The sequence below is a fragment of the Ursus americanus genome, chromosome 10 (assembly GCF_024610735.1).
Source record: "Ursus americanus isolate L20-20 chromosome 10, mUrsAme1.1.p, whole genome shotgun sequence".
NCBI lineage: Eukaryota > Metazoa > Chordata > Mammalia > Carnivora > Ursidae > Ursus > Ursus americanus.
In genome coordinates this window covers 63,926,354-63,952,375 of record NC_142136.1, presented here as the reverse complement: position 1 = coordinate 63,952,375, position 26,022 = coordinate 63,926,354, and the positions used below count along the sequence as shown (strand labels likewise).

General features: G+C 40.2%; 1 protein-coding gene across 3 annotated transcripts in view; it reads right to left on the bottom strand.

Moving 5' to 3' along the window:
* DCLK1 (doublecortin like kinase 1) overlaps positions 1-26,022 on the bottom strand; it is a 334,151-nt gene that overhangs the window by 150,816 nt on the left and 157,313 nt on the right. For all 3 annotated transcript variants that reach the window (XM_045796961.2, XM_045796963.2, XM_045796966.2), the window contains exon 4: positions 9,483-9,582. In XM_045796961.2, the coding sequence (XP_045652917.1) occupies positions 9,483-9,582 (100 nt within the window). The remainder of the gene's footprint in view (positions 1-9,482; positions 9,583-26,022) is intronic.

Sequence of the window (26,022 nt, the reverse complement as noted above, 5' to 3'; positions counted from 1 at the left end):
TGTCAAACATAAACTTGGGTTTGAACTCTGCCTTCAACACTAACTAGCTGTGTGGCCTTGGACAAATTATTTATCATCAAAGCTTTAATTTCCTTAATTGTAAAATTGGGAAATTATACATACTTCAAAGACTTTGCTTATTGCATACCATCTGGTTGCCATTTGTCACCGTCACTGTCTACCATAACCATCATTGCTGAAACCATTAAGGTAGATGAACTTGGCTAGGAATTGAAAGTAATTAAGTAGAAAAAAGGGTTGAGGAATGAATCTTCAGGAACAATTATTAAGGGATACATGGCAAAACAAATCTGAAAGGAGCTCAGGAGCAGTCAAGAAGAGAGGCAGAAGACCAGAACAGCAAAACCCCATGAAGGACAAGAGAGGATAATTTCAAGGAGGGAATCCTCAAAAGTGTCAAATGCCACAAAGAAGTTGGGGAGGACAAAGGAAAAAAGGGCATCGGATATAGCGATTTGAAGGTTATCCTTGTTTATGGAACTATTACCTATGTGGTAGGACTGGAAGGCAGTCACAAATGTCACAGGATTCAAAATGGAACTTTCGCCTAGACTGCAAGGAGATGTGTATCAGACATCAAAGTAAATTGCGAGGTAGATCACCTTCTAGAAATTTCAAAGTAGATATGAACAAATTACATGCCTAATTTTTCTTACCCATTTCAAAGGTATAAAAGGCATAACATTATCAAGGAAAGGGGATTTGTGAGAAGGACTTCTTCAAAGAGAGCTGTGCTATGAATTCCCTCATTCCAAAAGAGGGAGACACTTCTCTTCATCTCAGTTAGGGCTTCACTGGGAGATCTGAAGAGACTGGTCAGTGTCATCTGCAGATGGAGGGAAGTAACATACTGGTGGTTGAGTGTTTGGCTTTCACTGGAGAACCATTGGCAGCAGAGTAAAGGAGGCTTGGTTGCATCGGGTGGCCTGTTGTCAGGGGGAAAGAACAAGTGAATGTGTTGATGGATCTGAGGCTGTGAGTTGGCATGGAGCTAACTTAAATTCTTCCCAAGAGGATCATCTGAGGCCAACAGGGAGAGCTTTGGAAAACAAGGGCTAAGGCAGAAACACCCAAAACTGGAAGAATCTGAACTGACCACATCAAAGAAGAGTGGAATGTTCCCAGTGAGAGTCCCTGAAGAACCCATAAAAAAACCCATAAGAGAAGTTGGCTTAATATAACATCTGTGGGCCCAGACAGCCTGAAGCCATCTAACAACTGTGCTGTCATGTAAGAACTCCCCACCTCCCCTTTCTCATCACCCTGCTCTTCTCCACCCTTCTCTAGTCCGACCCTGAAAGGATCAAAAACAACAGGGAGGAGGTACGTGAAAAAGGGAACCCTACCTTTTTCCTTCAGAGAAGGGACTCACTACATTGGGCCCTGGGTGCGTATGGAAAAAGAATTCCAATCTTGAATGACTATTGCATGGGACTAGATATTTTCATTTCTGTATTGAGATGGTGATTTGTAGCTTGAAGAGTCCATAATACTTTTTACTATCTTAGGAGGGAAGAGAAAAGTCTTGAGATTTGTGCCTAAGCGTCATACAGTGGGAAAAGAAGAACTTCTACCACTGCATAACTTTAAAAACCTAGTGGAAAACAATTTTTTAAGGACAAAAGACTCCCCATAATTCTCATGTTTTCAACATACTATTTACTCAAAGGTATACAAAGTAAGTCAGGATGAGGACATGGGGACCTCAAGGAGAGTAATTTTGCTGCTCTTTCTTTTTCTTTCTTTTTTTAAATTTTTTTAAATTTTTTATTTTTTAAATATTTTATTTATCTATTTGACAGAGAGAGACAGCCAGCGAGAGAGGGAACACAGGCAGGGGGAGTGGGAGAGGACGAAGCAGGCTCCCAGTGGAGGAGCCCGATGTGGGGCTCGATCCCAGAACACCGGGATCACACCCTGAGCCGAAGGCAGACGCTTAATGACTGAGCCACCCAGGTGCCTCTTCTTTTTTTTTTTTTTAAGCAATTTTGCCGTTTAAAGCTGTTTGGCAGAGAAAGGGCACTATGGTTTGGTAAGATGATAGAGATGACTGAAGGTCCTTTGAGAAAAGGAGAAATTTAGTCGTGGCTGCAGGCTGAGGAGAAAGAGACAGTGAAGATGGGGTAAAAGAACAAATTTCCAAGAAGAATAGGAAAGGAACACTGACAAGGCAAGGTCATAAAGAAGAGAGAAAACAAAATCAAGAACACTGCATTTGCCTTTAGAAAGAACGAGAGGTTCTTCTTCCTTTGAAACATGAGAGAAGGAGGGGGAAAGATACAGAGACATTTTGGTTTAGGAGGAAAGGCAAATAAAATAGTTTTATTTTATTGATCATCCCGGTGGTCTATGACTCCAGCTCATCTTCTGCGAGTGAAGGCAGTGGGTGGTATTTATTCCCCCAAAGGGCAGAATCAGAACCTCTGTGTACAAGCTAGAGAGAGAGTCATTGGGGCCCCAAATAAGAAAGAACTTATAAAAAAAAAAAATCAGCAGTGTTGGACAATGGGATTGGCCTTCTTACATAGTTGTAGGCTGCAAGACAGAGGGTTCTAGCTGGGGAAGAACGAGCAGCTGTCGCAATGCCATGTGGGGGATTTCTGCCCTGGGCAAGGCGGTGGGCTGATGGTCTCCAAGACTCCTACCGTGCGGCAGTCGTTGCCAGCGTTATATGTGTAGGGTATTTCCGCGTCAACAGTTCAGGTGTCACTGTGACTGAGTACAATGAAAAGAAGCCTGTGCAGACCAGAAGAGAAAGTGTAAAGGAAAGACTGCGTGTGTTATACAACGTCTTGATTTCCTAAGTAGAAAATCATCTATTCGTAGCAAAGGAACTAGCTTGTGCTGGAGTTAGAGCTTGTCTCCGAAGTATAATACTCTATATGTCTCCGTAGCTTGGCAGCTATGAAATTTGGAAATATCACTATGTTCTGGGGAACTTTATATTTATGCATGAGCTGAAGTATAGCTATGGTGGAGAAAGTCTCAGAACCGCTCTAGGTTTACCATTGCTAAGAGGTGAATGGGAACTTGATGACAAGAGCAAAGCACATTACCAATGTGCTCTCTGGAACTCAAAACAAACAAACAAAAACCTTAAAACCCTCTACTTCAAGCATCAGGCTGCATTCTATAAATCAACGAAGTCAAGATTATACCAGATTTTCTGCATGACTATGAAATGTCACAGAAACTTGGCAATTATTCAACAAGACAGCTATTGGGGTTTTTTTTTTAAATAAGAACTATACATTCCTAGAATTAACATTTATGGAAACAATAAAATATTCCAGCATGAAGTACTACGCATCTCAAAGAAATGTGCCCACAAATTCAATTTAAACTGGTCATATAATCTAATTAAAATTTAAATCTATAAAGAGAAGTCAGTCTGTTGTGACCCCATTAGTCATTTCCCACAATATTTCTCCAAAGGAATAAAATACAATACAGCAATGAGCACCAAGTAATATTTTGAGTGAAAGTTCAGTACCAGAGATCCTCTGACATCTTTAGACATAAGCGATATTAAAAGTCGCACGATGGGTCCTATTTCATGTAAGTGTCAAGGGTGATAGTTATTTGTGCTTACCGTATTCCCTGGCACCTGCTAAGTTAGGTAAGCCTATTGAACAAATGAATCGATGCGTGCAAGAACGAATGAATTTTGTTAGCAGTAGCTCAAAACCCACTGTGTGAGGAGGCCTGGTCTCTATCCAGACTCTGAGCATTTTCCTGCTGTTCACAATGACCTTGTGGTTTCCCCAGCATCACCAGCCCTGGGGCAGGGTGGTGGGCCATCAAAAATTCCTTTGACCCAAATCCATGTGGACATACAGGCTGGGACCCCTGAACGTTGTCCATTTGAAAAGTCTGACTGGTTCTAAATGTGGTTTGGTTTAATCTTCCAGAGATTCCCTCCAGAGAAGAGTGGATATTTTCAAAGGTCCCTCAATTCCCTCTTACCTCCACCACAGGACTAAAAGTTGAGAGTGGGAAGAAAGCAATAGATAATTGCTTTTTGGTTCTAAAGAGCACTCAAACCAACTCTTGGTGACATCTGCCTCCAATTAAGGCCTGCAAATGAACCTACGTGGCTGAGTCCAGCTGCAGTCCACTAGGAGGGATATTTCAGCTGAGGTGTCACTCACTAACATCATTCACTAAGTAATAAGGAACACAGTTTCGAACGTGCTTTGACATTTATTATCTCATTTGAGGTCCATTACGACCCAGAAAAAAAGGTGTTTCACAGAATAGGAAGCAGGCTCGGAGATACAAAGACCACACAACAAGTAGGACATGGAGCTTAACTCCACCTGCCTTCTAACGCTACTCCATACTGTTCCTACTCTTCTTGGTTCTAACCCCATTTTCTTACTACCCAGAGTTGGGAAAACCACTCAGGGGTCATTGCTTGGTGAATGGTACCTAAAGCAACTCCTGTCTCATCTCATTCAGGATATGGGTCCTGGAATGTAGTCATGATAGAGCATTTCTAGAAATGTTTACCAAGTGGATTCTGGGCACCCAACACCAGGGGGTCCATAAGAGAAGCCCAGGAAATGTTCCTACTAGAATCCCATACCCAGGAAGAACACTGCACTCCAGACAGGTGTGTCTGGTGCAGGGAGAAGCTGGACTGGCATTCCCCAGAAATAGGACGTTATGCACACACGTGCATGCACACACATGGACACACACTCACGGTATCCCACAAGTCTTCGTGCACTTTTAAACTCTCATAACTTCGAAAGTATGAATGCTACCAACTTACAAAAATCATGTGAAAGCCCAATTATTTAATTTTGTCTATTCTTCTGCACTATACTTACTAGACTTCTACAGTAGTTTTGTGAATTTTGAAGAACATTTTTCATTTTAACTTTTTTCTTCAGTCAACATTTGCCATGTTCAATCAGAGGGTCTGAAAGGTTTTATCACATATGACATGCCTACAGTCCAGACAGCAAATGAGCCGCATCTCACAAGAAGCCTGCAGTCAACTAAAATGTTCACATGTTCTATCGTTAAAACGACATTACTCCTGACTAAGCTGGTAAAACTGGCTTTCTTTTTAATATAAAAATACCTAAAGCACAACTTTTTGTTAATACCAATTCAATTTTATCTTCTTGGATACAATCCATTCTGCTAAAAATCCTTGTGGATCCTTGTTTTCCTACCGGATAATTTCAGCCACACACCATCCGCATTCTCAAATGGGCATTTTTAGTCACACTCAACTCTACAGAATCCAAGGAAGAACCTTATTGGCATGACTCAGCGCAGAAACCGTCCCTCCCTTCAGGGACCTCACGGGCCAAGTCTAATAGCAATCTCCTCCAACACGATCTATACCTCAGTACCTCTTGGTTCTATCAATTAAAAACACAGTTCTATCAATTAAAAACACAACCATCTATGTCCTTCAGACCATATATTTTATCTTATTCAAAGGATTTCAAGACAGGTTCTGTCAAATGCACTGCTCACCAATGCATTGCTCAAATTATCTCAGGGCATTGTTCTGACCCACCAGGTGAATGACCCTACCTATGAAAGGCCAGAAGAGGGGCAGTCTTGTCACAGCTCTCTTGTCTATGGATTCTACTAATTAATCTATAGCTATAGCTGCACAAACTGAAAGACAGGTCAAAACAAACCAATAAAAATGAGTTTACTTGTAACTCAAGTTCGAATAAAATCCAGACAACCTCAAACATCTTTTTATGGGTTGAGTTGTGTCCCACAAAAGATATACCAAACTCCTAACCCTGGTACCTGTGAATGTGACCTTATTTGGAAATCGGGTCTTTGCAGATGTAACCACATTAAAATAAAGTCATACTGGGTTAGGATGGACCTTAATCCAATAGCTGGTGTCCTTACAAGAAGAGGGAAATTTGGACACACAGAGAACAAGGCCTCATGAGGTTGGACACAGAGACTAGAGTAATAGGACAGTACTAGCCAAGGGATTGCCAACAACTACCAGGAACTAGGATTATAGCTTAGAAGGATTCTAAGAGCCTTAGAAGGATTCCCCAGAGCCTTTGGAGGAGCACAGATTTTCCTATACCTTCAGTTTGGACTTTTGGCCTCCAGAACTGTTGGAGAATCGATTTCTGTTGTTGGAAGTCACCCAATTCCTGATGTTTAGTAATAGCAGCCTTTGGAAACTCATACAACATCTATGCAGAAATTTATAAGTTTGAAGTAATGCCTATTAACATCAGAATCAAGAGCACTCAGGAACTGGTAGAGAGAGAGAGAGAGAGAGAGAGATACTTAGATTACTGAGCAGGTGGCAAGCCCGGCAGGGGTGAGGTAAACGGGTGAATAAACTGGCCAAGCAAGTTCGGGGGTGTTGGTTTGAGGCTGGGGGCAGACAGAAGGTGATATCCTGTGACAGGCTCATCACCAAGAAGTTAACTGTCCCCCCTGGGTGTGAGGTGGGCATTTCTCAACAAAATCCTTTCACTTTTTAATGGCAACAAAAATCACAAATTCGCCAGTTTATCATCAATATATAAGCAAAACTATGTTAAGCTTCCTGTCTCCAATTTGGCATTTTCCTTGTCTATGCTTCATCGTTCTAAATGAGACAGCAGCCCATGCAGGGGAAGGAGCTGTTGGCCTGTCTGTCTCTATATATAGTGCTGTAGCCACCATTTTTCGAAGGTGCTAAGACTCCACTGATTGATGACGATATTGCTAAAATGAGTTACATTTTAAGATGGAAAAAGGAAGGCTTTTTTTTTTTTTTTGGTTTTTCTTCCCATGTGAAAATTTAGAGGAGGAAGGATGCTCCCTCACAGTTTCTAATATTGATCTGGCTCCAGTGGAGCCCATGAAATATAAGTCTATAATGGCAGAACTCCTCACTGGAGAGACCTTATGAGCGTCTCCTGGAGCTTTCCCAGCAGTCATTAAGGGGATGGATTATTGCTAATCCTGGGCACTTTGGGAGCTGGGCTAATTTTGAAAGATAAAATCAAAGTGCTGCGTTGTGGCAGAAGGGTCACCTCTTGATGCCATTAGATCAAGCACAGCCCTGCCTGAGTATTAATTCTGAAGATGTCTGTACCCCCCGCTGACACTCCTTTTAGGACGCTACTATGGAACAGGCCAAATGAAGCCTCAATGTGCAAATACCATTTAGCAAGTACAGATAAGCTGGGATAAATCATCTCAGAGCACTTAAAAAAAGATTCAAATTTTAATACATTAGCACTAGAACACGCCGTGCAGGCAACAGGGAAATTGCAGTTGTCAATGTGTGAATTTAGTCTCAGAGTAAGTTCATCCAAGGAAGTAAAATCTCAATTTAGATTCTTTTTCTACCCCTTCCCCCAATCCACGTGTTTCTCTCAGGATGGGGGAGGACACTGTTACTCAGCAAATGGATTTCACACCAAGAAACAGTTAGGGTATATTCGTCAGGGGTAAGAACGTGAAATTCTCACTTTCCCACTGAAATAGTTTGAAGTGGACTTTCCAAGTGCCAAACCATTCATGTGGGCAAGGTGTTCTGATGCATGTGTACGCACGTGCTCCGTGGTGCACGCATGTAGACATCAATCTGTCTGTCTATCTGCCTGCATTCTTTTTAATGAGAAAGGATTCTCACGGGAAATCACAATGGATTTTTTGGTATATTTTTCTGTTGTACTTTCCAGAAAGTCTGTCTGCCTGCTGTCGCCAGGGAATAGGACAGGCTGCCGTGTCTGGTGCGAGAGCACAGTGTAGGGAAGGGAAAGCCCAGCCCAGAGGCCTCACGTGGGGGCAGGGAGCGCTAGGTTGAGGAGAGGCCCCAAGTCTACCTGGAGGCTGGATCAGAGGCCTTGGCAGCCCCAGGTCAACAGTGCTGATTTGAAACTGCACTGTATTCCAGCTGGAATCTGACAGGTTGTTTTCCATCAAAGCCACAAATGAAACTTCCATTTCAGAACGCATCTGTTCTTTCAGACTATTCTATCAGAAGTAGCTATTTTCTTTAAATTGAAAGTCAAGGTGGTATATTTTTCTCAAAACCATGCTGTGGGTTCCCGCCTGACTCCTAACATTCTCTTGTTTGACACAACGGCAAGGCTGTTTCATCCTGTAGAAGGAAGGGGTGGGGTGGGGAGAGCCCTCACTGAGGGTTCCCTGTGCCTGGTGTATTTACATAAATCTTTGCCCCCAAAGGGTACATCAACCAGAGATAAAGGTGGAATGTACTTAGAGAAAACTTATTTAGAGAGAAAGAGATATCTTCCAGTTAGGTTCTGTGAACCAAAATAACTTAAATCTCTTCAAATGACACCTCCATCATATTATCTATCTATCTATCTATCTATCTATCTATCTATCTATCTATCTAACATATTATATCATATACGTACTTTCATCTGGCATTTGAAGTTTTCACAACACAGGGGCAATAGCTCTTATTCCTATCCTTCCCCCCCACACTAAGTCATTTTTAAACGATGAAATAATTGTTTAAATGTATATAGATGATATGCATATATATGTATTAATACAGACACTCTATGTAAACGTGCATCAGCAGTGGGAGAGTGGGACCCCTACATCACATCACTTATCCTATCCTGTCAGTGCTCAAGTATTTCCCATCCCCTTCGTCAAAAGCTCACTAATTTGTTTCTGCATGCATTTAAGCAGGAAATTCATTACCACTTCAAAAAGCATTTCCAACTATCTAGTGTCTGAATTGTCCATAAATATGTGACATTCCCCTAATTAAATCAGAAGTAATATGATTAAGGAGAGGTCTCTTCTGTCAGTGCAATAATCTTTCCTGTGAGGCTGGTAAGATTCTAAAATGACTAATAGCATCAGAAAAAAATCTTTAAGTCACAACCTTTCATAATCATTTCCTGAGACATGTCTTTCCCTCTTAATCAACTGTCTCTTCTTCATCTGCTACAAACAATCACATTCAATTTGAATCGAAGCACGCTACCCTTCTCCTTTTTGGTCCCTCACAGACGCTAATGACATACAAATTCTGTAGTAGTTAAAGGAAAGGAGCCGCCAGGCCAGTCTCCCTCCCAGTTAGGAACCAGGGGAGGCTAGTGAAAGCTCCACCTAGAAACACACTCAATAATTTTATGATTACAAATCTCTCGACTACACATGTTGGCAAAAATAGAGAATTAAAAATGTAGAAACCTGCATCATGGTTTTCTATAAAACATCAATTTAGTTATTAAGTGGTTATAAATTAGCCATTGGTAATTTACTCTTCTGAATGATTTAACCTTTCCAATTATCATTTCATCTGTTTTCTATATAAAAAAAATCAAAGAAATTCGAGATATGGAAAAGACATGCTGGGTGAGGATCTGAAACTGATTTGGTAGCTTTGGGGTTGACATAATCTTGGCCTGGTGCGGCTCATTTTGGAAAGCTGCCTCAAATTTCCCCTGGTTTTGAACTTTTTTTTTCCTTACCACTTTCATCTAGCAAGAAATCATCCTGGTAACGGAACTTCTCCGGTCCACATGCAATAAAAATGTCATCGTCACCAAAAAAGTCCTGAAGGCACATCACCTACAAGAGAAAAGCATGGCACTCAGCAAGGGGTCAGCAGAACAGCGATTACAACATTGCATCCCTGCAAGTAGACATCTGCATAAAGCCACTTCCCACGTCTAATGGAATCAACAGGACAGCTTCTCCAGAGGAATTTCAAAAGAAGGTTTCCAGCATCTGTTACTAGTAAGAAACATGTTACATTTCAGTTATGCAGGAAGACGGGATAAGGAAAATAGAACCAGTAACTGTCACGTTTATTACTTGACATATCAATAGGCTATGAGGTAAGAGCCCTCTACTTTCATAATAGAGTGGATGCAGGGACATGTGGGGAAAGAACACCCCTTTAATCATTTGAACGTAATATTCCTCGATAGCAATAAAAGCCAGCGTATGATTTTAGCAACAAACATAATATACACACAGTGATCACTGTTTGGGGTAACTCCTGGAGGAAATGATCTGTATCGTAATACAAATATAATGATCTCCTTTAGACCCATTCTACCTCTAGTTGAAACAGAAGTAGAAGGCCTCGTAAAAGGAGTAATAGAATAGGTATTTCTGAGATTCAGATACAGAGACCGGGTATGCCCACCACTCAAGTTATGGTAACCTTGAAAACTCCTGTGCTGCCTGGCTTCTTGAAGCTATGCAAAGGAAAGTTTTAAAACCACCTTTTGGTATTTATTCAACTTATTCTCCAATAAGAACTTTAAGAGAGCTAAATGTTGTTTTTCAAGTACATGTGTTCAAAAGGAATCATTCCCAGCACACTGCTCCCTGTCACTGGATATGTGCTGTAATATTTTGTTCACAATATGCATGACGCCAACAGAAGGCCCTGGGAACACTGCTGATTTCTATCTATTTTCAGTCTCCTTTGCTTGGAGCACATCATGAAGCAGCCAATTGAAGGCACCCACTCAGAGCTGTATGAAATAGACTTTTTAGCAGCATTTCCCCTTGGATATCTGAGGCCCACAGACAACCTCCCTCCCCTGAAGGGTTAGATCCTTCTGGCCTGGGTTTACTATCAGATCCTCCCTCATTTGTTTGCAGTCATCTGCAGGGCATCTCTGGGGTTCTGCTCTATCTCAATGCTTGGTGGCACTGTCCTGACACATCCAAGGTACTGTAAGACTTACAGTAGTAAGTTGGGAGAGCACAGCATTACTCAGAGGCCCCAGATACAATGATGTGTAGCCTTCAGATAGTTTTTCCAAATAAGCTCTCATTTCCAAATAATTGCTTGGCTGAAATTTTAAGAATGACATTTCTAGAACAGTTTGATAATGAACATTAAGTATAAGTGAGGTACATCTATGACACGTTTCTGAAAAGCTTGAAAATATAGGTGATTTAAGAGAGACATCCCAATGATCAAGGAAAATGGACTAAGGATCTTCAAGAGTGGTGTCAGAAGCTCCAGTCTTCTACTTGGGGTAAAAACAGGATCTTTGTGGGCTCCTGCGTGGCTTAGTCGGTTAAGTGTCAGCCTTTGGCTTAGGTCATGATCCCACGGTCCTGGGACCGAGCCCCACATCAGGCTCCCTGCTCGGTGGGGACCCTGCTTCTCTCTCCCTTGCTCCCCCTGCTTATGCTCTCTCTCTCTAATAAATAAATAAAATCTTTAAAACAAAACAAAACAACAGAATTTGAACTCAGAACCCACTCCAATTCACTGCTCCCTTTCTGTCTGATTGCAACTGTGACCCTGTTCATCTTTATCTTCTCGACAAGCACCCCACCCCAGCCTTTGTGATCAGCGGTTGGTGTCATCCCAACCAACCCCGTACAGGCCATTTTCATCTTACTATATGCCAGTTAACATAGAGCATATGCACACAAAATGAATAAAACATGGTCTCTCCCTTAGGCAAAAATGTGAACAATTAACCTTAAAAGGCAGTATTTCTTAGAGTGTGAATGTTTAATATGTTTTGTGCAAAATAAATAAATAAATAAATAAATAAATAAATAAAATAAAGGGGGTGTTCTATGGTCAAGTAGATTTGGTAAATACTGAGTTCATCCAATATAAACAGGTGTCCTTATTTTGGTCCTTGCAAAATCCTTCATGGGCTCATGTACAACACAGCTCCAAAGAGGAGAGAGAAAATACAGTATTTCCCAACCTTATTTGATTCTGGAACGCTCTTCTTCATACAGCATCATATGAACTAATGCGTGACGGGGTTCTGCACTGATGGCCAGAGGTGAAAAGAACTCAGGAAACACACAATGGAAAGTAACGTTGCACGCTCTCCTGGGCAGCCATATTTCTCTAGCTGATAAACATTTATGGTGGGCCCGCTCTGGGGTACGCTGTGTGCCAAACATTATGATGACAAATCTCTAATAGATGAAAAATACTGTTTTCCAAAGGAAATTGTCCTTTCATTCCACATATTCCCATCACTCGTATTCTGGAATCAGATTGCCAAACACATCACATCCATCCATGTGTGCATGTTCTATGCCAGTGCTAAGCAGGCAGATAACTCGCATTAAAACTACAGCACACGATAAGCAGGTTGCCAGCTAACTCCCTTCCATCATATACCCATGACCGTTCTCTAAGGCCGACGCTCAAAGAACAGAACAGCCAATGATCCAGCTTGGACAGTTTAGGTTTAATTCTGTTGGCAAGTGGGAAATGAAACATGATGAACTTTTGATGTTGTTTCCAACTCCAGGATTCCAAGAACATAAAAGGAATGCAGCGATTGTTAAAGAAAAGTAACTGTCATCGCCCAGCACAAAAAGACAGGGAAGAGTCATTTCAGTGCCAAGCAACATGTATTCATTTACCTCTCCATCTTCAGTGACTAAAATCAAAGAATTTGTTGAACTATTAGAAAGTGTAATGTCTTCTGTGCTCTCTGCTCTGGCATCATTTAGCCATTTCCCTGCTCACAACCTCCCACCACAGAAGGTACGTACGGTCAGTGGATCAAATTCAAAGTCATAAAACTGCTCCTTGTTAGAAGCCTTGATAAAAGGTTTGATAGAAAAGGAGGCTTAAACACAAGGTTATGATAAAGATGGATTTAGGATAATCTACGCATTTCAATTACCCATGCTTTCACTCTCTATCATTGATCTAGAGGTGGCTGTAATGTATTCCATCTAACAAAAAAAGAGTAACAGAAAAAGACGAATAACCCTCTTCTGTAGGCCAATATACTGTGAGGATTTTCCATTGGCATTACTGGACACTCTAATATCAAAGGATTATTAATGTTTTGCATAAATATCTAATTTTATATATCTATACAGTGTTATTCCTTTTTAAATTTGAGGCTTTCAAAATTCAGTGTGATCACCAGCTGAAAAAAACAAATTCCATTTATGGATTAACATCTCTCAGACCCAGGCCTTTTCCTGTCCTCCTTCTCTTTACTCCCATTACCACGTCAGGCCAGAGCTTATCCACCTACCTGTAGACCCTGGCATTTCCCTCTGGTGGATTTTCTCACTCTTACCTCCTTTCTCTCCCATCTATCCTGTTTAATTCTGCTAATCTATTGTTTCTTTGAAACTTCCAAATCTCTCTTCATGACTCAGAAAAACGTCAGTGGCTTACCATCATCAAGTTAAAGTGCATCTTCTGAGTCTGGCATTCCATCTGGTTCCAATCTACTTTTCAAGTCTACGATATCATGCCATGTACCTGATACTTAATAAGCATTTACCGGATGGATGGATGGATGGATGGATGGATGGATGGATGGATGGAGGGATGGATGCATGGATGGAGGGATGGATGCATGGATGGATGGATGGATGCATGGATGGTTGGCTGGATGGTTGATGTATGGATGGATGGATGGATGCATGGATGCATGGATGCATGGATGGATGGAGGGATGCATGGATGGATGGATGCATGGATGGTTGGCTGGATGGTTGATGTATGGATGGATGATTGGATGTTTGGATGCACGCATGGATGGATGGATATAAGAACAAATGCAAGGATGACGGTCTAACCCAAAATTTATCTGCTTTACATATTCTTCTCAGAAAAGAGCTTCTTCTTTCCTATTTGCATGAGTTTTGGTATGACATTTTTTTCCTATTTGGTACCCCCTCCTACCTAACTCTTTGCCTATTCAAATCTCTCTCATGACTCAAGGCTCAATTGAAGATTCAAGCCTTACCTTCTCTATCCACTTCAATCCAAAGTGATCGATACCTTCCCTGAGTCCCTAGTCATCATTCAATAACTGTTTATTACACACGTATTATTTACTAGCCACTGTGCTAGGACTTGAGAATACAACTGCCCTCGTTCTTCATCTCTTCTTTTCCCATACATATGTGTATGGACTTACACTCCAAGGAATTCCCAACACACCGTTGTGAATTAGTAATTCAGAAGACAGTAAACTGCATTATCTACCAGTGGGCTATGTCATGGGCCTGGAGTCAGGTGGCTGAGTTGCAGTCTTTGCACCGTGACCACCTCTGACGTGGGCAAGTCGGGAAATCCCAGTCAGCTATCCTGAAACACATCCTATTTCTAACGATCCTACATTTAGTCAGAGCAGAGGTAGTGCCTCCTGTCGGGTGGGATTCTTCAGCCCCACACAGACATCTCTGCTCTGGCACAATTTCCCAAGAGCGTACCCTGTTATCAAAGCCCAGGTTCCGAATTAACCCAACTCTGCCACTTTGATGTTCATCTCTTTGCGCCTCATATCAAATATGTCCATCATCCTGGTTGCTTTAAAGATTAGATGAGTTAAAACTGTGAATCAAAAGAGAATAAGTCCTCAATATATTCTAGTTATTTTTATTAGTCAAATGCATTTTACTTCCACATAAGTATAAGCCAAAAGTATACCTATTATTATAAACAGATAAAAAATAAAACATAGACTGTAGCTCCTGGGCAATATACCAACAGGCTTCTTTCCTAAGTGAATTTGGATAAAATACAGCATATAGGTGCCCCTTCTCATTTAGGAAATAGGAATTGTACTAGTATAATTATTTTGGTGAAAAGCATGCTTTGAACTAGCAGAGAAATGGTGCAAGGCTGGAAGAAGTTGCTAACAGGAAGCACGGATACAGTCCACGCTTTCCATCAGGCTTTCACTGAAACGATGCTGTGCGTGTCAGTAACGAGTATGGTCACATGCTACCACAGGTCTGCTTCTATAAACCATGTCTGAATTCAGGACCCCTTGGGATCTGTCACAACTTTTAGTTTTGTGGCCTCCAGAAATTTGTATTCCTCTGAGAAAACCATCCCTGTCAAAATGTCCCTACACTAGAAAAGAAACTTTTTGTGTATTATATGTAGTTCATACAGGAGGTAATCAGTTTATGGCATATAATGCTTAATATTCTATCAATTAATTTGCAGTTCTTACCCAGTGCTTTGGTATGAAACTCTTTGGTTATTATATGAAAACCCCAAATAAAGACATCCCATTTATTGTATCAGAGTTTATCTCCGATGGTGCTTAGCCTAATGCCACACCCACTGTGCCTCAAAAAACATGGGTAGTTATAATTGCCAGATGTGCTGGGAAAAGCCCTTTAAGGATCAGGATACCTGAGTTCTGAGCCTAGATTTGACATAAACATTGTATAAACATGAAACAGGGGCGCCTGGGTGGCACAGCGGTTAAGCATCTGCCTTCGGCTCAGGGCGTAATCCCGGCGTTATGGGATCGAGCCCCACATCAGGCTCCTCCGCTATGAGCCTGCTTCTTCCTCTCCCACTCCCCCTGCTTGTGTTCCCTCTCTCGCTGGCTGTCTCTATCTCTGTCGGATAAATAAATAAAATCTTTAAAAAAAAAAAAAAACATGAAACGGTTCCTTAAATTCTCTTGGGTTATCAGTTTCTATGTGGGTTCTAATATGTTTTATCACAGTAATTTATATGATGAAGATGTAAAGAAAAGATGAAAATTCTTCTTGGTGTGATAAGATCAACAAGAAGAGCTCTATAGGGGCGCCTGGGTGGCTCAGTCGGTTAAGCGGCTGACTTTGGCTCAGGTCATGACCTCAGAGTCCTGGGATAGAGCCCCAACTTGGGCTCTGTGCTTAGTGGGGAGTCCGCTTCTCTTTCTCCCTCTCTCGCTGACCCTCCCCCTGCTCCTGCTTTCTCTCTCTCTTGCTCTCAAAAAAATAAAATATTTTTAAAAAAGAATAGTTCTATACATTATTGCATGTAATCCTCAATATACATTTTTGCATTGAACCCTCTCCGCTGTAAAGGAGACAGACTCTATTGACAATAGTTAGATGTTATTTGTATCCCAATTGTACAGATTTAAAAAACAACTTGGCCAGATTCAACTAAAGATGTGTAGAAATTTGAAACAATTCAAAAGCAGGCTCTTAACTACCAAGCTACAGGAAAACAAATCTATTCCAAGCATAGAAATATGTACCCTTACATTTGTGTATTATAAATTTCAGTTAATAAAAGCATTTTAATAATAGTTATCACATATTGTACATTAATCATGTCTAACAAAATTTTTAAGAAGGACGTTTGAATTATTTCTTTGATCCTAGGAAAACATATTCGGCTTTCTAACTCTTTTTATGTGAAAGCTGAATTTATATCTTTTCCATTAACTTGTCATTACGCACACTTGTCCCAGGAGACTGAGCTGCTTCCAGGGAATAAAAAGCCACTACAGACAAATATGGACTTCCCCTCCTCGGAGCTTCCGGCTTGAGGTGCTGCGCAAGGACAGAGATTCAAACAAAGGCAATAAAGGCATCTGCTATTTACACATTTCCAAAGCAGGACTGTGGAATCCAGTCCCCCTCACAGGAATGAGGTCTCCATGGTGACGCTGACATCACGGAGCTGGGCGAGATTGTCAGCAGTCGCTGTATTTTCTTTACAAGAGCGCCCTCTACCAACAAAATGGAATATCTCTGCAGCCACGGCCTCATTTTTTTGATGCCACACAAGTCATTGTGTCCCTATCAGGTGCCTCTCCTTGCTTGAAACACTAAAATATTTTACCATCACCTACCTAATGTATTTTAAGTGAAATCAGGATCACAGAAGTAAAGGCCAAGAAATTCAGTCCATTTATTGGTCACTGAGTACAGCATACCCTTTCTGTTTTAATTTTCTTTCATTTTTAAATACTTATTTGTAATTTCTCCTTCTTCTTGATACCCGTTAAAGGGGACAGACTGAAAGGTTCAGGTTTAAGGAGATGCTCTTTACCAAAAAGAAATGCTTATACCTGTGTTTAAAAAAATCCAGTCACCTGTGCCTCTAAAGCACCAGAATCAATAACCTCCTTCTTTCTGCACAATTCATAATGTGACCATTATAATTAGCTTTCAGTTAAAACCTGGCACATGTGGGCCTCTCATCCTGCCAAAACCTAATTTTGATGAGGTTTGTCTTCCAATTTCATTCCATACTTGGCTTCTTTTCTCCATTCTTAGCACTGAGCTTTGCTATGCACATGATATTATAAATCAACCACTGTGAATTTTTCTGTTCTATTCTATAAACTTCTGATTTTAAAATATGTCTATAATTTGTTTTATTGCCAAATATCAGGAATGTGTTGTCATGTTATTGTCATTAAAAATACATTCTCCACCGTTCCTTTACTTTATAACCTTTTCATTTCCTTGATGATAAGCTTATGCACATGATTATTTATTCTACAACTGCTCCTCTAACAAGAAATTTCTGAGGAAGAAAAATCTCTTAAAGAAACTCTGGTTCTCGCCCAGAGAAAGATAAAGCCATTAAGGAACGAAATAAATTACTCAAATAATAATAAGAGAGAGAGGAAAATAAAGATCCTCAAGCTATTTTTCACAAGTTTGAAGCTCTAAGACTTTTTTTTTTTTTTTTTGCAAAAGCAAATAATACTGTTGAAATTCAGAAATGGCTAGTAGTTAACACTAAAATAATATGCTGATGCTTAAAAGGAAAAGGAAAATGTCCTCTTTTGAAATGAAAGTAATTTAATTTGCTGTGTTAATTTAAACACAACAACAACGATTATGAAATGGAAAGTCCATTCACTCCTTGCTCGTGTTCTCAGAGGCTGGTCTCCGTGAACATGCAGCTAGGTAGGGCAGCACGTTGGGGGACATACTCTGACAGAACAGGCTTTCCTTAGAGAAAAGGAGGCACTAAAACACTAGCTCATGGAAGGCATGTGTGGGGTTCTTGGCGTGCAAGTAAAGTCAGGACACGTGCATTACAAAGGTTGGGCTTCAAACCCAGAAAAATAAACCCAACCCACCAAACCTGTGTCAGGCCAACACGCTCAGATATAGTTTCTCTGGATCAGGAGTTGAAAACATCGTTAAAGCAACCAGTTGCTATCTTGCAATTTTGTTAACCCTTACTCAACTTGCACGTGACCAGTGAATCACAGTGCTGTGAATGTCCCCTCTGATATTTTCCAAGGAGTCTGAGGCCAGTGCCAAGATCTACAACGTGCCAAGCCCTGAAGCCACTGGACTCACATCATTATGTCGATTCCTCACCAGGACCCTGTGGTGAAACCCGGTTTTTAAAAAGTTTTGCAAGAAAATTCACAATCCAAAGAATGGCTATCAGTTTGAGAGCTAAACACATAAAGATAACCGTTCTGTCTTTTCTGTTCTTCCACACTGGCTTGTCGCTTATGGTTGCAGGCAAAAAATGATATTCCCGAAGCTATGGAAGTATGTGTCTGCCAGGAACATTTGTAAATGTTGCTTGACACTGAAGTACGGAATCCGTTGCTTTAAATATTTCTATTTCTATTTCCAATCTACTTGCCTGGATATATGGTTTGACTTTAAAAGGGATTTTTTAAAATATGAGTCAAACTAGTCTTCTCAAGTAAATGATGTTTTCTAATGACCCTCCTGCAAAGCGAAAATCTCCGAAATGGCTGTTACTACCATCACCGTCACCTCCCCGAGTATCAGCACTGCCCCCTGACCAGCAACCCCATGGCCACCGTCACCATCACCACCTCCACGCTGGGAGCCCTCACAAAACTTCGCTAGTTTTGTTTTTTTTCTTTCCTTAAATAAGCTGAGGACAAAGCCTTTTGCCTCCTGGGTTTTCGGTATTGGTCAGGGTTCTATTCAGCAGACGTTTAACCACTTCTAATTGAGAATAACAATCCCAGGAGTATTTAGTACAAATGCAGCCTAAAATTACATTCTAAAGCTATTAAATGAAAAAAATTACTTTTTTTTTCTTTACTCAAACTCAAATGTAAGCTAATAAAAACATTTACATAGCATCAAAAATATTACTGGAGAAAAGTACGTCTTCCAAAAATATGCTTTAGAGTAAGTCGGCTTTTAAAATTGCCAATAAAAACATTCCCTGGAATTGTCTGAATAATAATACCATTTTTGTATAATTGTATTAAGATCCAGGCACAGCTAATAAAAGGCTGAGAGAGAGAGATGGCAATGGTAAGATAAAAAGTTTACGATCCAAACTGAAGGCTTGGTTTAAAATACTGTTTTTATAAATATATGCTGATAGGGGTTATACAACTGTGAATATATACTTAGAGATATTCCTTACTCGGTGGTCTTTTAGAAAATTACAGATGGTGACCAAAACACCGTAGGCCAATATTTCTCCTCTGTCTTCATCTTATACCATGTATATTAGAGTTTCCATAATTCTTTTTTTATCTAAACTTAGAGTTGAGTGAATAATACAGGGCTGGTTGCCATTTCCCCACAGTGCATGAGCTATAAGTGCAAAGCATAAAGACTTCAAATGCCTACAGAGGCCTGGAAGGTAACATAAACAGTGAAGTGGGCCAGGCATAATAAAACCCAGTGCAAATGGGGCGATAAATGGTAATTAACATAGGCAGACAATAGGAAATTGGTGGGGAATGTAATAAACTGGAAGCCTCCCTTCACCTAAATGGGGCAGCAACAGTTACTTGACACTTGTCATGCAGCAAAGCAAGCCCAGGGCTGCTAGACTGATTGAGTTTTTAAGAAAAAGTGAAATTGGATTTTTAATTGAAAGTCCCTGATTTTTAAAAGTTAGCAATAAATTCATTTTTTTTTTATTAAAAAACGTGTGCACTCCAAATAAAACACACCTGTGTCCTTGATTCAACCCGTGGACAGGCAGTTTGCAATCTCTGGGGGAGAATTCCACACTAAGTGGCCATTAGCCATGGTTAATGTGCTCAAGGCTGGTCTCCATGGCTGTCCCAAGTAAGGCAACCAGGCTTCCCAATAGACTTTAACTCTTATAATTCCCAAAGGCAGGGTAGAACATAGTTAAGACCCAACATGTCTTGAAAATTAGAGCCTGTGAAAGACACAATACAACTTGTCTTGTATGTGTGTGCGTGCGAGCACACTGTGGGCATGTCCACATGCGCTTATGCGGATGTCCTGGGCAAAGGGTGGATTTGTCAGCTGAACTTGCTTTTTGTGTCCTTCCTCTCTCTTCAACCGTCTCCCTTCCCCCTTTCTGGGAGAGAAGAGGAGTGAAGTAGACAGGATGGCGAATCAGTAACATGAAATTTCAGACCACATGTTACCAGCTCAGTCAAGATGGAACCAAATTAACTCCCCGTAATAAAGAGCAGAAGCACATTTCACTCCTCTCTCCCACCCCTTGGGTCATCTCCCGGCTACAAGGTCTAATCGTGGTTTCAATAGCCACCAGCTTCATCTTAAAAATGAAAGAACTCTTGAAAGAAAGAAAGAAGAAAGAAAGAAAGAAAGAAAGAAAGAAAGAAAGAAAGAAAGAAAAGAAAAGAAAAGAAAAGAAAAGAAAAGAAAAGAAAATCAATCAATCATAAGCAGTAGTTTTCTTTTTGATCACACCTGCTCTGCCCAATTGCGAAAAACAACATGGCTACTAAAAACTATTAGAAATGTTAGCTCTAGTTGGAAAAGGGGCAGAGTAAATAAAACTCAGCTGTCCAGCGAAACAGATTTGGGGCCTACGACATCAAAGTGAGAGGAAAAACTCAAGGCTTTTCACATATATTTCTAATGGTTAGTTTTTATCAGGTTTCTTTTTTTTTTTTTTTAAAGATTTTATTTATTTATTTGACAGAGATAGAGACAGCCAGCGAGAGAGGGAACACACGCAGGGGGTGCGGGAGAGGAAGAAGCAGGCTCCCAGCAAAGGAGCCTGATGTGGGGCTTGATCCCAGATCGCTGGGATCACGCCCTGAGCCAAAGGCAGACGCTTACCGACTGTGCCACCCAAGTGCCCCTATTTATTAGGTTTCTCACAAGTCAAGAGTAAGTTGACATGATTCTTCCTTCCTTTCACAAGCTTGTCTAATATTGCTGGCCTTCTCTCCAAGTGTGATGATTAGCTCTGAAGATCCTTAACGGCATATGAAGGGTTAGGCCCATTTATACTAGCACAGGGAGATACTCTCAATGTTTGGATGAGAACATACTCATGTTTACACTTTCTAATGCTCTAATTCTCATTTAACAATGCCCCAATACAGAAGAGCATACAATAGTGGCTTTCATCGACTACAGTGGCCTTGAATAGCTTTGCATAGTAGCTTTGGAATCAGAGAACGTCAGGTTTAATTCTCAATTCCATTAATTACTAGCTGGGTGACTAGGGTCAATTACTCAACATTTGGAAGCCTCCTTTTCTTCACAGGGAGAATGAGGGTAATGTAGCCATCTCCCAGGAGGGCAGAAAGAATTCGCTGAGATAATGTATGGTCATGTGTCAGGCAGAGGAAGTGTTTAGTAAAAAGGCAAAAAACAGTACATAGGCCTTAAGTTAATGTCGCTGAAGCATAAACTTGCAAGATTCTACTCAGAAAAGTCAACGATCATGGAATAGAGGGCAGAATAAATCAGCACTTTCTCATTTGTCCTTCCTTGTACTGTGTTTCTGCTGAAAATTATTCCATCTAATGGCTGTCAGACTTTAGACAACCGTAAGACATTAGAATCGCAATCAACACTAACTAAAATATGTGAAAAGAACATTTTCTTTCCCTCTGTGTATTATCCATTTTTCTTTCATATGTGAAGAATACAATGCAATAGCTCTATTAATATAAGCTATCTCCTTACATCCTCTGAAAATCATATTCTTTTCAGGTGCCTGACAAGTAGATGACTGAACATTCCCTCCATGCTGAAACATTTGTCCATGCCAATCATAACTTCCTTGATGTTAAGGGAAATGAAATCTAAGCATGAACTGCCATGAAGAGCAGCCATTTACAGCTTTAAAACCATAAAAGAGGCATAACCGTTCAAGAGGAATCTCAACATTGAGGTCCTCTCCTTGTGTGTCATTTAGACAACTTCAAGGTTGAAATCTGCCCCTATTATGAGGTCTGGTCAGATATAAATAGGTTAAAATCACCATACACAATAGTTACTCTCATTAAATGTATTTAAACAAAACCATCATAATTTAATTTCTAAAGTAACTGAGCTGGAAACTTCTTTCTTCATTATTTGTAGTGTTATACTGCCCTGCAGTGTCCAAACATATGAACTGTTAACAATATGTTTTGAGCTTAAGAAATGTCTTTGTATGAACCTTTACAGGGAACGAAGTAGTTATTTTCTACAATATTTCAGTGAGGGGTGTTGCTATGGTTTAAACTGTGCCTCCCTCCTAAACTCATATGTTGAAATCCTAATTCCCAGTACCTCAAAATGTGACCTTATTTGGAAATTACGGTCATTGCAGATGTAATTAGTTAAGATGAGGTCATGCTGGAATGGGGTGGGCCTCTAATCTAATATGACTGTTGGCGTTATAAGAAGGGGACATTTGGAGACAGACATGCACGTAGGAAGAACACCATGTGATGATGAAGGCAGAGATCGGGGTGATGTTTCTAGAGGCCAAAGAATGCCAAAGATTGCTAGCAAACCACCAGAAACCAGGAGCGAGGCATGGAACACATTCTCCCTCACAGCCCTCAGAAAGAATCAATCCTGCTCGAACCTTGATTTCAGACTTCTAGCCTCCAGAACTGTGAGACAATAAATTTTGGTTGTTTAAGCCCCCCACTTCATGGTACTTTGTTACCATAGCCCTAGCAAAGCAATACAGGTGTATATCCTTCATGCACACAAAAATATAGAAAACGTCAACATTTCCCACAAAACACACTTGTCTCATTTTGACTAAAAGGATAAGAAGGAGGGTTCAAAACATAACATTATTGTTAAACTTTAACCTGAAGGTTTTTTTTAAGTAACATCAACTGTTAATGGCTCCATTTTTCTATTATTAAGTTCCAGAGAGTTTTAGAGACAAACTCTAGAGCCTAGAACACTTTATTAAACTATTATAAATGTTGTACTAACCTGAAAGGCAAACACATGGTTCTTACTCCTTTTGCATTTGTGCCAGTTAGCTCTTAGGCCTCAAAGACCAATTCTTCATTGTATGAGAATTGTGCAGACCCTGGGTTATCTAGACTCTTCTGCTTTGTTCATTGTTAGCCAGTTGTTTTACATTATGTATGCAGGATAGAGTATTAAGGACAGGAAAGTCTTTATGGGACACCTCCTTGACTTCTAAGACAGAAGCAGGGAGAGAACAAGTCATGACAATTCCCCAAGAACAAGTGGGTAATGGACAAGACCCTGGACCGAGGTGAATCAGAACTGTATTGTCTTAATCCTGACTCTGAATCACTCTTGTGGGACCCTGATGTCTCTTGACTGCCGTTTTGTCTTCTCCAAAGAGGGATTATACTAAATGAGTGGCACCTATGCCTCTTTCAGCTCTTCCGATTCATATTTAGAAAGGACCACATGCAATAGGCAAACTGGGAAGGCAAATGTTTACTGCAGGCCTACTATGCCCAAGGTCCTAAAGATAAAATGCATGTTTATCACCAGGTTGAAGGGCCTCTATAGTTAGAATAGTGGGGAACAACGAAAATATCATTAATTTTACAATTTATTTGATGCTCTTACTGAATGTTTTGGTTGGGTAGGATACCAACAAGAAGCTTCGTTTTAGGCATGTTTTATGAACAGGAAGATTGTCATTGTAAGGAATTGATTTTATGCTGAGAAGTGGAAGGTTACTAAATTTTTGGCATATTCTAGTCAATGATAACCTTAAAACTTTGATGTTCCAAGTGTTTCTAGAACCATGAAACAGTTAAATTATCACTGCAGCATTATAACAACTTGGAAAAAACCTTTTTCTTTTTAAGATACGAAAATACTTCTAGAACTAGAAAATAGTTAAATTATGGCTACTGTTGTACAAAGTTAAACTTGGGGAAAACAGTCTTTTTTAAATTAAGAAATACTTTTTAGAATGCAGTAAAATCCTCTTGTATTAAATTATGAGGAGATAATTGGGAATTATTTCTGTAAAGAACTTCTGAAAACGAATTAAATTTAGAATATAAGGGGGTGTGTAAAATTACAGAACTAAAGACATTCAAAGGAATAATGCTGTGAAGTGCCAGGTTTTGAGAATTTAAAATATAGGGTTGTGAGGAAAAAAAAAAAAAAGAAACCACTTTCACTAACAATGAAACTATAAGAATTCCAGGAGCAAACATTTTGTAAAAGAGGAAATGAACATGCAAATTGTATGAGTGCATAATTTAAGAATTCATAGACAGTGCCAGGGTTTTAAAACTCTTCACATTCCTCTTCTATTTGGCTGGTTCACTTTGCTACCTAAATCTTTGCCTCCTTGAAGCCATTAAACTCAGCTAACCAAATTACACTGAGGCATGCGGCTGGAAATATTTATCTTCATATCATAAATTTAAATCTTCATTAATGACGTGCCAGAACGTACTTTTTAATGTTTTTGCATCCAAGTTTTTCTACACATACAAAAATGTGAGCATCAAAAATAAACATTTTTATGACTTCCAAGGGGTTTGTAAACTGAAACTTGTGGGCCAAATCTGTCCCTGCTGCCTGTTTTTATAGAGTCCATGAGCTAAGAACGGTTTTTACATTTTAAAGTAATTGAAAAAAAATCAAAAGAAGAATAATGTTTGGGGGCGCCTGGGTAGCGCAGTGGTTAAGCATCTGCCTTCGGCTCAGGGCATGATCCCAGCGTTCTGGGTTCGAGCCCCACATCAGGCTCCTCCACTATGAGCCTGCTTCTTCCTCTCCCACTCCCCCTGCTTGTGTTCCCTCTCTCACTGGCTGTCTATCTCTGTCAAATAAATAAATAAAATCTTTAAAAAAAAAAAAAAAAAGAAGAAGAATGTTTGTGCCAGGTGAAATTCAGATTTTGGTGTTCACGAATAAAGTTTTATTGAAACACAGCCATGCTCATTTGTTTCCCTACAGTCTATGTCTGCTTTTGCGCTACAATGGCCACGTCGAGTAGCTACCTCAGAGACCATGTTGCTCAGAAAGCCTAAGATACCTTCTGTCTGACTCTTTCCAGAAAGAGTTTGCTGACCGCTAATGGAAGTCACATCTTAGGTTGCTTTGACATGAAACCAGCAGGTTCCCTTTATATCACATCACCAGGTCTTAAGTCACCAGTGCAGTTTGTTAATCATTCTAAACCTAGCAGTGTCCTCAACACACGGTAGGTATTTCATGAATGTGTCATTCATAATGCTAATAATTTATTTTAAGATTTTATTTATTTATTTGACATGGGGGGAGGGGAGAGAGCAAGCAGAAGCAGGGGGAGTGTCAGGCAGAAGGAGAAGCAGGCTCCCCACTGAGCAAGGAGCCCAACATGGGGCTCAATCCCAGGACCCTGGGATCATGATCCGAGCCAACGGCAGCCACTTAACCGACTGAGCCACCCAGATGACCACTAATATTTTTTAAGAACAAACGCACAGAACTGTCTTTCAGCGAGCATTATAGGAATATTCCTGTAGATGCCAATTCCTTGCTACTCTGCTCAGGCCAATGATCCAGGCTAGAAGAGCGCTGGCCATTCATATCCATACGACCAGTAGATCCAGCGCTGCCACTAATTCTTTGCTCTGACTCAAAGTTAATTGAATTAACACCAGCATCTGGAGCTTCTTTGTTGGGTACACACAGCCCTAATCCCATCGGATACCTGCTCATTTTTAGACAAATTTTAGTCATTTGGTTGTAAGTGATGTTTCCATGTTAATGTAGATAGATAGATATACATAGACAGATCTATAAGATAGATCTATCTATGTATAATCTTATGTAAGAAGATAGATCTGTATATATAATCTTATATTCATATATATCTATATACCTATCTCTCTACATATATCTATTTCTCTCTATATATCTATCTCTCTATATATATCATAGTTTACCAGTTGCTGTGCAAAGCACAGAAAAAGAAAAAACTCCTATTTTTCTGGAACCTTAAAATTTCCTCCCATGAAGGAAAGTTCATTTGAGAGCAGCTCAGGACTAGTTCAAAAAACCATACTGTTCTCTTTTTCTGTAAGGACCCACCGGAAGCTACTGAGAATCAACCCACACTTAATTCCTGCTTCCAAGGCC